The sequence below is a fragment of the Diadema antillarum genome, unplaced genomic scaffold (genome assembly GCF_040938485.1).
Source record: "Diadema antillarum isolate AM-2024a unplaced genomic scaffold, OU_Dant_1.0 seq00000660_RagTag, whole genome shotgun sequence".
NCBI classification, from domain to species: Eukaryota; Metazoa; Echinodermata; class Echinoidea; order Diadematoida; family Diadematidae; genus Diadema; species Diadema antillarum.
The window spans coordinates 256,932-269,354 of record NW_027271572.1 but is presented as its reverse complement, the minus strand read 5'-3'; the positions used below and the strand labels follow the sequence as shown (position 1 = coordinate 269,354).

At 37.3% G+C, this 12,423-nt stretch overlaps 2 protein-coding genes across 2 annotated transcripts in view; one reads left to right on the top strand and one right to left on the bottom strand.

Moving 5' to 3' along the window:
- The window catches only part of LOC139736660 (uncharacterized), a 28,503-nt gene extending 26,582 nt beyond the window's left edge, over positions 1-1,921 (bottom strand). Inside the window, exons 1-2 of the mRNA XM_071647408.1 lie at positions 1,794-1,921; positions 68-217 (exon numbers count right to left, since the gene is read on the bottom strand). Coding sequence (XP_071503509.1) covers positions 68-217; positions 1,794-1,880 — 237 coding nt within the window. The 5' untranslated portion in view covers positions 1,881-1,921. The remainder of the gene's footprint in view (positions 1-67; positions 218-1,793) is intronic.
- Positions 1,922-7,764: 5,843 nt separating this feature from the next.
- On the top strand, positions 7,765-11,838 carry LOC139736651 (peroxiredoxin-like 2A). Its single transcript, XM_071647399.1, has 4 exons — positions 7,765-7,968; positions 8,677-8,811; positions 9,343-9,457; positions 11,544-11,838. Exons 1-4 carry the CDS (start codon positions 7,765-7,767, stop codon positions 11,699-11,701), a joined length of 612 nt encoding a protein of 203 aa, XP_071503500.1. The 3' UTR covers positions 11,702-11,838.
- Positions 11,839-12,423: the final 585 nt, after the last annotated feature.

Here is a 12,423-nt window from a genome sequence, read left to right as displayed (position 1 = left end):
CAAACAACAAACAAACAAACAAACAAACAAACAAACAAACAAACAAAAATAAACAAAAAAGAATCACCTCAAGAGTCACACCCTGATCCTGCATCCCAGCATCAATGCTGATAAACACGAAGCGATTATGATTCTGGCGATCTGCTATCACAAAGGCCCGGCTGAAAAGTCGCATTGAGATCCCCCCGGCAGTCTGGCTGGGATTTGCGTATCCCATCTTTTTGGAGAGATAGGGAAAAAAGTAACAAAAAAACAACAACAACAACAGAGACATTAAGACCCATAAAGCAAAATAAATGGCTTTACACAAACACTTGCATAGTAGACAGATTCTGATCATGCAGGCACTTCAAAATGATGTCAAAATCCACTGAGCAAAAGAAGCTGGGAAAGCCAAGAATCAAAATTTGGTACAAATCATTTTTGATATGAATGCATCAGGCATGGACAGCCAGCAATCACTATCAGAAAAACCACAAATTAAATGATGCAACAACTATCAGAAATCTGCCGACTTGCTAACTGATTTGTGATGAAGGTGGTTGATATGATATCACGCATCATGGTATGGGACATCATTCAAATCAAACTGTTACATTAATTTAAAACAAATCATATCTAATTCATTCACGGTATCATTTACAAGATACTATTGATGCATTAAAGGAAACCCAAACCCAATGAAAAATGTGGATTGAGTGAAAGCAGCAACATTAGTACAACATGTCAGTGAAAGTTTGAGGAAAATCGGACAATCGATGCAAAAGTTATGAATTTTTAAAGTTTTGGTATTGGAAACGCTGGATGAGGAGACTGCTAGAGGTTATGACGTATGTGTGGACAACAATATAAAAAAAGATTAAGGGAATTCCACAAAAATTCATTTTTCGTGAAAATTACACATTCCATCAACTTGATACTGACATATGTTTGACGGGTAGCAATTATTCCCCTTGCTTTCTTAAAGCGGTTAATCAAGTGCTATGCTTCATTATGCTAGAAAAGTGAATTTTTGTGGAATGTTCTTTACACTGTTGTCCACACATACGTCATAACCGAGCTAAATGTAGTATAGTCTCCTCATCCAGCGATTCCTTAACACCAAAACTTTAAAAATTCATAACTTTGGCATCAATGTCCAATTTTCGTCAAACTTCACTGATCAATATGTTCTACTAATGTTGCTGCTTTCACTCAATCCACATTGCATTGGGTTTGGGTTCATTTGCTTTATTTTAACCAACTTCACTGCCGGGCAATTTCAACATCATGTAATAAACGTTTTGTTAGATGATACACTTCAAATTTGACTGAATGACGTGGTCTTAATTTAGCTCCTGTGCTGGCTTTTACCCTTGATAATTATTAATTGATAATGTGATGGCAATGGCAATCTCCCTATAGATATGCCATATAAGGATTCTGTAGTCTGTACCGGTATGTCTAATTTACAGACAACAGGGAATAATTTTTCCCTCTTGAAATTGAATAGCAATTTTAGTTGATAGTGATACATTTTGAACAAAATGGTGTACAAGTCTATGCAATGAAATTGCTATGCAAATGATTTTTTGCATAGCAGTCATACGAAAATGCATAGCAAACTGCTACGCAATACCAGGAAAATTATTCCCTGAGACAACATTTAAAATTTAAATCAATTTTTACTAAATATTGTTAAACCTGTAAACATGTAGACGGAGACGTCACTGTGCACAGTGTTAGCTAAAATCTACTAGTATTTACGTCGAGGGCATATAAACAAGGAACTCTTAGACTGATAAGATAATTACAAAGTTGACATCAGCAGCTGGGCCCGTGATGTCTGCGATGCCAGCACCGAGAAGATAGTGCGGGTCCGCTGGGAGCGGGGTCGCCATCGTCGTCACCGTAATGGTCACGTCGGTCGCTGCGTTCGTTGTTCCCGCGCTGGTCGATATTGTAGTCGTTGCACTGCACGCATTTATAGTTATCAGCGTGGCGAATGAAAATGCAAGCATATAGAAATACATGATGATCCTATTCATTCTCTTCTCTCCCGAAAATTATCACATAGGCCGCTAGTCCTTGTAAATTGTCTGCGGTATAGGAGTGGCTCACCTCCCTGTTTATACAGCGGTGCACACAATGCATTCAAGTCTCTTCCAAAGATTTAAACACCCATACCATTTTTACCATCTAGCGCCAGCTCAATAGTGTACTGCATGCTCATGAGTGAACACGAACGCCTGGCGACTGCATCACGTGCGAATAATCACCGATCAGGTGACTAAGCCCATGCAGTGTTTCACACAAAATATTATTGACCATGGCCTTTCCATGAATTCTAAAGTCAGACAGGCCATCATCAGAGTGGAGCGAAATAAAAACTTTCCAGTGATACCTCACTTCTTGTGACATAACAGGAAATATGCGAGAAGTTATGATTTAGAATATTAATTCAGCATTTTCTTATTATTTTCTTTGTTTCTCAGGAGCTTTAAATGCAAATTAACTCGTTGTGCGATCAATGTGATTCCAAATATTCTCAAGCGTGAAGACCCCTTGTCATGCAATTCTGGTTTTGTGTCCATGATGACTTTCATAATATGTTGATATGACTAGATCTTCACACCATAAAGCTATATACATTGTTCGATTGAAATATGCATCATTTGTTCTTTTAATTGAATAAATCATTCAGGGGTTTTTTTTCTTCAATTTTCGGGGTCAGCTGCATAACATACAGGCACTGTGATGCTTATTTCAACTTGACCTTTGCCGTTGATGACATATTCGTGCAAGGCAAGAGAGTTAATTGTTATTTTTTAGGGGTGGAGCCAAAGGTTGTTGGGGGAAAAAAAAAGAGTGGAAATAAATTAACGATTAAAAATCCGCGACACATTATTTTGATAAAAGAATCTAACATCTAAGATTTTGTACACATGCTGTTCCAAGTCTTTAAATGACAATAAAAGACAGGGCAGAAATGGGAGGCGGTTGGAATGCATTAATTTCATCGCCGATCGCTAGACGACGATCGGATGTTGTGTAACACCAACGTCGTCGCATACTAGTATTATGCATCACGTCGACTTCGATCTGTTGACTTATACATAAGAAACAGGCCTATAGGAACGTTACAAAGCACACATTTGACGAAACGGTTCTTGTTGGATTACAAAATATTGAAAGTAGGCCTACAACCAGCCCAACTTATTGTGTTAACTGCTGATTGAATTCTATAGTGCAGTAGTTTCCTTATCATTTTCTGCTATCATTAGGCCTATATTGTAAACATATGAAGGGATTTGTTTCTCTGCGTCTCTCTCCCTTCCTCTCTCTCTCTCTCTCTCTCTCTCTCTTTATATATATATATATATATATATATATATATATATGCAGACACACTTAAACACATTTATTTTATACCCACACACAATGATTATTTCTTATTTCATGTTAAAGAATTTGGGTCTATGTTGACGACTTATTTCTCCACTGACATTTTCAAAAAGAAACTCAAAACCCGCTTATTTCAAGAACAGAACCGATGATTATTTATTGTGGATTATTTGTATTCGTAGTTGATTTATATGTTACATTGTTCTCTTTTGTTAATTGTAAAGTGCCTCTAAACATTTTCGTCTTAAGCGTTAATTACATTTTCCATGATTGTTATTATCATTATTATCATTTCTGCATGCGCAATGCACATCTCTCTAAAAAAAAATCGAGTGAAAATTTTCACTCTAAAAAGAGTGAATACAAAAAAGAGTGAATTTCGAGTGAAATTGGAGTGAATTTTGAGTGAAAATGCTCATTTTCACTCATTTTGGAGTGACGTCAGGGATCACTCCAAAATCTTCGAGTGATCCCTGACGTCACTCCAAAATGAGTGAAAATGAGCATTTTCACTCAAAATTCACTCCAATTTCACTCGAATTTCACTCTTTTTAAGTTGTATTCACTCTTTTTAGAGTGAAAATTTTTACTCGATTTTTTTTAGAGAGTAAATAGTGAAATATACAGATGAATATAAGTAAATCTTTCAACATTAGAATGACTGGATGGATTATTTAGTTGAATATCGGAGTTGCAATTTGACGGTATTTCAATTTTAACATGTTCATTCATAATATGCATGTGTACGTGCATGATTTTCTTACTTAAAGGGAACTAAAACCCAAACATAAATGTGGATTGAGTGAAAGCAGCAATATTAGTACAACACATCAGAGAAAGTTTGAGGAAAATCCAACAATCGATCAAAAAGTTTTTCGATCAATTTTTTTTTTATTTCGGGGCAGTCATTGCTCGAAAAGGAGACTACTCCACTTCATTATGTAATGTATGGACAACAATGTAAATATAAAGAAAATTCTACAGCACTCGACTTACCTCTTTCAGAAAGCAGGGCAATTACCCTTAAAGGTCCTGTTTACCTTTGGGATCAGTGATTTAAAAATGTTCAAGATATCACATTTGATGCATATGTATAGGTTTGTTGTGTCACAAAACATCCCACCATATAAAATTTTCGCTATAAAGCCTAAGATATAAGGAGATATCAGTGTTTTCCTCAATAAACCATAACTGTAGACGGTTTAGTCTGGAAACATTCTTATTATAACTATTGTTTACGTTTTGTGTATTTAACAACACTTAACATCGATTATACAAATTCAAACTTTTACAGTGGTTGTTTCTATCCCTGACTTACATTTTAGAACTATTTTAAAGCACTAATGCTGGGTTTTTTGTTTCATCTGCAAATGGTAAATTATGCCTTTAACATATACGTCAATGACAAGTGGATGGAATGTGTAGTTTTCATGAAAATGAAATTTTATGGAATTCTGCTTGTATTTTCTCTATATTGTTGTTCAAAATGATGTAACGAAGTATAGTCGTCTTCGAACCAAGCAATGGTGGTGCCGCAGCTTTTTTTTTTTGTTTTAAAGAGTATTTTATTCTTCATCAATGGAAACATAATATACAAATAAATTGATACAAGAATCTCCGGACCAATTTTATAGTCCTTTTCATCAATGGATGCAAAACTGATATCAAAACTTTACATTGGTTTAACATGTTTTGATACACTCTGGTTCATTTTTTTTTCACAATCAATATACACAATCCATATATAAACATCTCTTCTTTTCTAGTTTTACATTATTAATTCCTCAATCTCTTAACAATTTTTTTCTTTCATTACATAATAAATTCTATTAACTGAATCACTTACCCCAAAAATAATTTCTTTTCAGCTTTCATACAATCCAACCTAAAGTATCAATATCCATTGATTGAAGTTTTTTGTTAAAAAACAAAACAAAACAACCCCCTCGCCACCCCCCCCCCCACTACTCAATACCCCCGTCCATTCTCCCTCTTACTACCCCACCCCATCCCCCCTCCCCCTTCCAAAACCCCCATCTCAACAAAACCTCAAAAGCAACTGAAACCTGTGTGTCCTGACTTACATTATAACACTTAATACGAGTGCGTGGAAAAGGCATTTCCTGGTGGATGTGCGGCAGACCATACTCTGTTAAATAAACGCAAAGCAAATTCTCAATTCTTTTTCCAGTTTTCCCACTTTTACCTAACAGCTTTTAACTTTGGAATCGATTGTTCGATTTTCCTCAAACTTTATACTAATACATGTTGCTGTTTTCATTCAATCCACGTTTATATTTGAGCTTTGGTTCCCTTAAGTGAAATAGGCAGTCACAAGCGGGTATAATGTCCAGGGTCAATGTATGTAGCCTATTTTTGATCGAATTATTGTTTTCACAGGAAATCGATAGAAAGAGAGGGGAGGGGAAGAGAGATAGATGCATGCACAATAGGCCTAATGTACAGCCAGCTATGCTATCTACCAAAATTATCAGTATATCATATGCATTAATAGGACTAGGTACATGTAGACCCTATAATCTGTATAATAATGGTTTTTGACGTGTACTACTTGATCTTTGAACTTCTCTGCTGATACTTATACCACTCCCTGAGAAGAATTGATGCCTAAACACTGTGACGCAACAATCGACGAACAGTGTGCCACAGACACTCATCAGCCGTCATTCCCTGCCGTTTGCAGCACTGGATAACACCCGACTAGCTCCGAGAACAACAAAGGTATATAGGTATCGTATAAATAAGTTTTAAGCACGACAGGTTGATTGCATTATGTTAGGGCCTATATAGATGGTGATGGGTATCTTGCAGGTAACCAATCTGTTGATTTCAGCTGGCTTTGGCGTCGTCATAAACCAATTATGGACACACTTCTGATAGAGTCAGTGCAACGTATTATCATTGAACAGACTGCAGGTCAGTCGCGGTGCGAAGCAACAGAGGCGTACGTGTAATACAATGCGGAAAGAATGCATTGTGTAAACGCTCTAAACAGGTGCATGGAGGCGACGTTATAAGGTGCCGGAGAAGCGTGTGTTACAAGTTGCCGATAGGTTCTTTAAGAGGGGTCCTTTCAGAGAATCCAGTACCATTTATTACAGACGTAACGACGTTTTAGTTTTTGTGCAAATTGACTCGTTTTTAGTCAGGATAATATGGCTGATGAGATCTCGTTTTGTTTATCGTGTACGAGAAGTCATGATTGAGTGTTTGTATAAACCTATCCAGCAGATGATGATGATTGTAGCTGTGCAATTGTAAATTCCACGTTAACTTGGATAATAAATGTGTAAATGAGTGACTGTTCAGTCTACACGGGCAGTGAGTTAGTGGCACGAGCTGTATTGTCTGGCGTTGTTACGTGTTATTCCCGATAACACACTGTAAGTATACTTAAAGGTACTGTTTACCATTGGGAGCAGTGATTTAAGAAATGTTAGAGATATCACATTTGATGCATGTGTGCAGGTCAGTTGTATCGCAAAACATCCTACCATATAAGAATTTTGCAATAAAGCCTAAGATATGTGGAGATATCACAATTTTTCTTAATAAACCATAACTGTAGACGGTTTAGTCTAGAAACATTTTTATCATAACTAATGTTCACATTGAAACAATACTTAACATTGATTATACTTATTCAAATTTTTACATTGGTAGTTACTAGTTTCTAGCCCTAACTCACATTTTAGAAGTATTCTGAAGCAGTAAAGCTGGGTTTCTGTTTCATCTGCAAATGGTAAATTATGCCTTTAAAATATAATCATGTAATGTGTAGTCTGTAGGCCTATACAGACTACGCATACACGATACATGATACGACTGCAACAATAAACACACGCACAAACAAACAACAAGGTGGAAGAACATTGTTGCAGCATTGTCGGTACTACTCAGGGCTACCTTGTCATATTGTTGTTGTTGAATTCTGCTTAAGTTTTGCTTTTATGTGGGGACATCTGTAAAAACAAACAAACAAACAAAAACCAGAGAAATGTAAGGTATTATAGATAACGATTTCACATGACAAAATACAGAACTCAGGGAGTAACCATGCAGGAATAATGATTTTCTTCTTGTATCTTTAAATGTCAGAGAATTCATACAATATCGGTAGTCAAAATCATGCTTGTATGATTATTATCATCATACCTAAGGTATGACTTAAAATGTTATACGGTGCTTTCCTGAAACTCAGATAAGAAAGCTACTACCATTTTAAATTAGCGTGTGATTTGGCATTGCTATATTCCTCCTTTTAACAAATATTGAACAGTTCGTCGATTTTACTCGCATTTTTCAGATCCTTCTTTGACATCATACCCCGCTCACCGGAGCCTTGGGGGAAAACAAGCCATGGCGGCATCTGCGTCCTCTGCAGTACCGGATCGCGCCAACGAACCGTACCTAGCAGATGCCACCCTCCAGTTGCTAGGCAACACCAACCTCACTCATCTCAACTTTCTCGAGTCAGACGGCGGGGATGGCGGCACGGGGAAGGGCAGACAGCTCTTCAAGGCCAAGGATCTGTGGTGGGAAAGCGGTGCAGTCGTCCTGGCGGTGAGGCGGCCTGGATGATCTTTGTGCAAAGGGGTGAGTGCGTAGCATGAAATCGCGAGAACGTCAACGACTGCTATTGATGTGTCAAACAAGAAGAAGATATTTTAAGAAAGGAGCAGGAAAATATGAAGAAGGAGATGGTGATTATACTACCTATGAAGGGGAACTATAGAGGGAGAGAGAAACACAATGAGAAATTGAAAGAAAAAGAAAAGTATAGGTAGTAAAGTTACAGTGACAACACACCAGTGAGAGCACACCAATTCATGCCCATTAGACTTGGAATGCAATGATTTAGGCAGAAACTTTTGAACGTGAGATCAGTTTTAGAGCTCTCAGTCGATTCCCTTAAGCAAGAGGATTGCACTGAATTATGATTGTTATTATTATTAGTAGAAGAGAAACAGTTGTGATACTAGTGGTGGTAGTAGAAGTAGTAGTAGTAGTGTAGTAGCAGCAGCAGCAACAGCAGCAGTATAACAGTGGATGAACATATAAGATCGTTATTCTGATGTGATGTAGGGAGAATAGTAACGAAAAAGTTTTGACAAGGAAAATGTTAAATAGCGGCTGTGTTTGTATGGCATACCAAAATAGGAATCATCAAGAAAGAAATTAGGTTGTAAACATTGGTCCTTCACGGTTTGAATCTGTGAATAACGCATAATTCCTTCATAATTATGCTTATATTCGTGTGATTTCTGGTAGGAAGCCCGTACGGTTTCCTCTCTCAAGCCCGAGTTGGACGCGCGAGGCATAAAGCTGTACGCTGTCCTCCGGGAATCTCTGGGTTACCGGGACTTCCTACCTTTCTTCGACGGAGAAGTCTTTCTTGATACAGAGGTACACATTGCTCATTAAAACTTATCATGATTTTGTAGGTGTATACGTAATTCCATGGGATTGCAAGCGAAATCAGAGGGTCTCTATAGAAGACATCAAAGAGTTTCAAGGGTATAGACGTTTATAATCATGTTCATGATGCATCAGTGACAAGACAATAAAGTGGACAACAACAGTGGATTGACAGTCACATCATTGTCAAAGATATGAACTTGTGCATGTGTGTGTGTGTTAGTGTGTGTAGAAATATCATTGTACGCGAAACAGTTTCCGTGTATTCTTACTTAATTCGACATCAGAAACGAAATCGAGGTAAAACTCATAACAGTACACATTACATGGTTTATTCTACGAGATGCTGTAAAGATCAACACTACATTACTAGTCAAGTCACAGTGTATGAATATTGTGGTACACGTACACATCGTACTAGTATTTGATTTCCTTAGAGCACCATTGTACATAAGCACGTCCCAGAGATTTTTACCAAAAGAAATGATACACTTTGTTCCAACGTTCCCTCCGCGACAGATGAAGTTCTATGGGCCGAAGTTTCGAAAGAGGGGGTTCTTCGACATATTCCACAAAGGTGTCTTCTCTATGGGGTGGAAGTACAGAAAGCAAGGAATCCCCCTCAATTTAAAAGGTAAGACGTCAACCCAATTAGTGATTATGATAGTTGAATTAATCTGCTTCATGACTTGCATCGATGTGGGAAAGCAATATCATGCGCTTCCATCACTCGACGAGAGACATTGTGTGATAATTTGACAGTTTGCGTTGACGCAGAGTCTTACTGTGCTCGATTGTTTTAGCAAATCAATTCATTGTGTATTGAAGAAGGGGAGACATTATATTAGCAATGGACTTGAGTCTGAGGATGATAATAATCAGGAGTCCTTGTTTCGCTCTCGGTTGAAGTGTCCTTTGATTCAAAATAGCGATGGAATTCTTATAGAGCATTGAAACAAAGGGGTACAAGACACCGCTTTGATTGAATAAGCATCGTAATTGGCCACTTTAATGTCATGCAATACATCTTGATGCAAGAGAACAGATATGAGGCTAACCTTTCAGTACCTGTATGATACAGTTTACGTTTGTAGCTTGTACTTCGGCAAGAAATTTTACCTCCATGATCATCAGTGTACTATAAAATGTGTACGTCAATCGATATACTGCTTGTGCACGTACCGCGTTGGCGTTGCACAGAAATGTCCGCAGGGCATAGGGATTTCAGATTCTTGTAAGTTCAAGTTCAAGTTCATATTTATTCGTTTTTTCCACAATATATAACACAAACATAAATCTCACTTTCTTAAGTGACAAAATCAATGCATACAATTGTACAGAGAAAACAACAATAATAGCAAAAAAAAAAATAACAGTAGCGATACATTGCAATAGTTGCTAAGATAACGAAAGTGAAATAGTTTTCAATATATGGACTGTGTGAAAAAAACGGAGGGACCCACTAAAAAGACAGAGCTTGTAGAGTGTGGGCCCCTCTTTTATTAGAAGTCCGATGTAAAAAATTGAATTGAAAACAGCAAAAAATCCGCACAAAAAGTTCGTCACAAAAAAGTTTGGCAGCCCACTAAGAGACAGACGAACAAACAGTTATACATAAAACAACTACAAACAGAGTAATGAACATGCAACAGGACTGGAACAGCAACAAGACTGCTTGTAGGAGGAAAAACAAGAAAAAAAAAACTGACTTGACGACACAAGAGGAAACAAGACTATAGCGTGATAAAGAGGTAACAAAATAGACAGGAATATGCAACACAGATGACGATTGAGGAAGAAAGAGAAGAAGAAAAAAGAATATAGAACAAACCCTGCAACTGCGAAGTATAGGTTAAAGAAAATCTTATAATCAAGGCTTGAGCAATAGTTACAATAAAGAGAACGGCAATGCCGATATTGCGGATGAGTAACAAAGTAAGCCTATAAACTAATCTGATTCTGCGAGTCGTCATTATAAGATTGTAAAAGAAAAGACTTTAATCTCCTTTTAAATGAGTATATAGATGGAGCAGATTTTAAATCATGATTCAGGGAATTCCAATAATTTGGTCCAGTATAAATAAGTGTATTCTTTGCTAAAATCGTTCGAAGAAGTGGTAAATGAAACTCGTTAGAACGTCGGGTGGGGTAATTACGGAATGATTGATTTTTTTGAAACATAAAATCAAAGATAGGTGGGAGTAAATTGTTATCATACATATACATAAATTGACCTAAGTTAAATAAGAATAATTCGTTGATTTTCAATAGCTTATAACAGTCAAACAATGCATTTGTATGTGAACGTGTAGTATGTGAACGTGTAATACAATTGTTAGACTCCGGATAGCTTTGTTTAAGGCCACCGCACACCATACGACTATTGGTCGCACGACTAATATAGTACATGTATAAGCAACTATGGATCTGAAATAAACAAGCGTGTTTATTCTGAGGCTGTTATTATTTATTTCGGATCCAATTCTCAGTCAATCGTGCGGCCGAAAGTCGTATAGTGTGCGGCGGCCTTTATCCCTTCGATAATTGCGGAATTAGTCCTGATACAATGAAAAGCAGAGTATGAGATGCTTCAACAATGGAAGAGGATCAGAGCATTCGCTACTCGTCACTATGACATTGACGGTGAAGATGCAATACTGTACATGACATGAACTTTCAGCATATACATTCTTTTGTAACCGTTCCTATATCATCTATAGGTGACGGCTGGACTCTAGGGGGCATTTTCGTCCTCGGACCCGGCGACACCGGTCTCATCTACGAGTATCCGAACAAAACCTTCGAAGATACGGTGGATACCAAAAACGTCATCGAGGCAGCCAATAAGATCAAGCCGATCGCAGAAGCAGAGAATTAATTTCATACACTGCACGTCATCACAGACACATTTACCGATAGGTTCCTGATTTGCCGAAATTAGACGTAATGAGTTATTACCTTCAACGATGTGAATCCATTACCATGTTGCACTCATGGATTGACAATAATGAATGGCCAGCCAAAGTATACTATTTTAGCATATTCAAGGAAAATATACGCTTGTAAGGAAAGTAAGTTTGTCACAACTCAAAACGAAATTTGACATTCCTATTCCGTCTTAAATTGTAAACATTCATTGCTCAATTTTTTGTTATTTTGAATGCGTTTTAAATGTTTGAGTATGAATGGAATAAAAAAAGCAAGCCCTTTCCTTAAAGGTAGGGGATACCTTTTACAGACCTCCCAAAATGCAGCAAAACATTAGATATGAACCTCAGGGGACTTGTTTAGGCCACTGCTGAGAAATTTGGAAGTCAACAGTTATCTGCAATTTGAATAATGCACAAAACTCAACTACTCAGTAGTTCTGTGTGTTAGCCACACTTAAGCCATTTTGTTGCAGTCTTCTGTACTTTTTTATCTATAAACACAAATCTAAAAGTACAAGAGCTGATGTAATAACATATAGAGTGTGTGGCAAGAATGTATACAGAAATGTTTGTAAGTTTTGATGAAATTTCGTCACAAAATATACATGATGGACACACATGCAGTGCATGGGTCTGCAAAGGTAGCCTAGTAATGTACTGGAATTTACGG

What these genes read in the sequence shown, in the direction of transcription:
- LOC139736651 (XM_071647399.1), top strand. Translation starts at nt 7,765, where the DNA reads ATGGCGGCATCTGCGTCCTCTGCAGTACCGGATCGCGCCAACGAACCG. An exon ending in AAGTCTTTCTTGATACAGAG is followed by an intron (nt 8,812 to 9,342) that starts GTACACATTGCT and finishes CCTCCGCGACAG; the next exon opens with ATGAAGTTCTATGGGCCGAA. An exon ending in AATCCCCCTCAATTTAAAAG is followed by an intron (nt 9,458 to 11,543) that starts GTAAGACGTCAA and finishes TATCATCTATAG; the next exon opens with GTGACGGCTGGACTCTAGGG.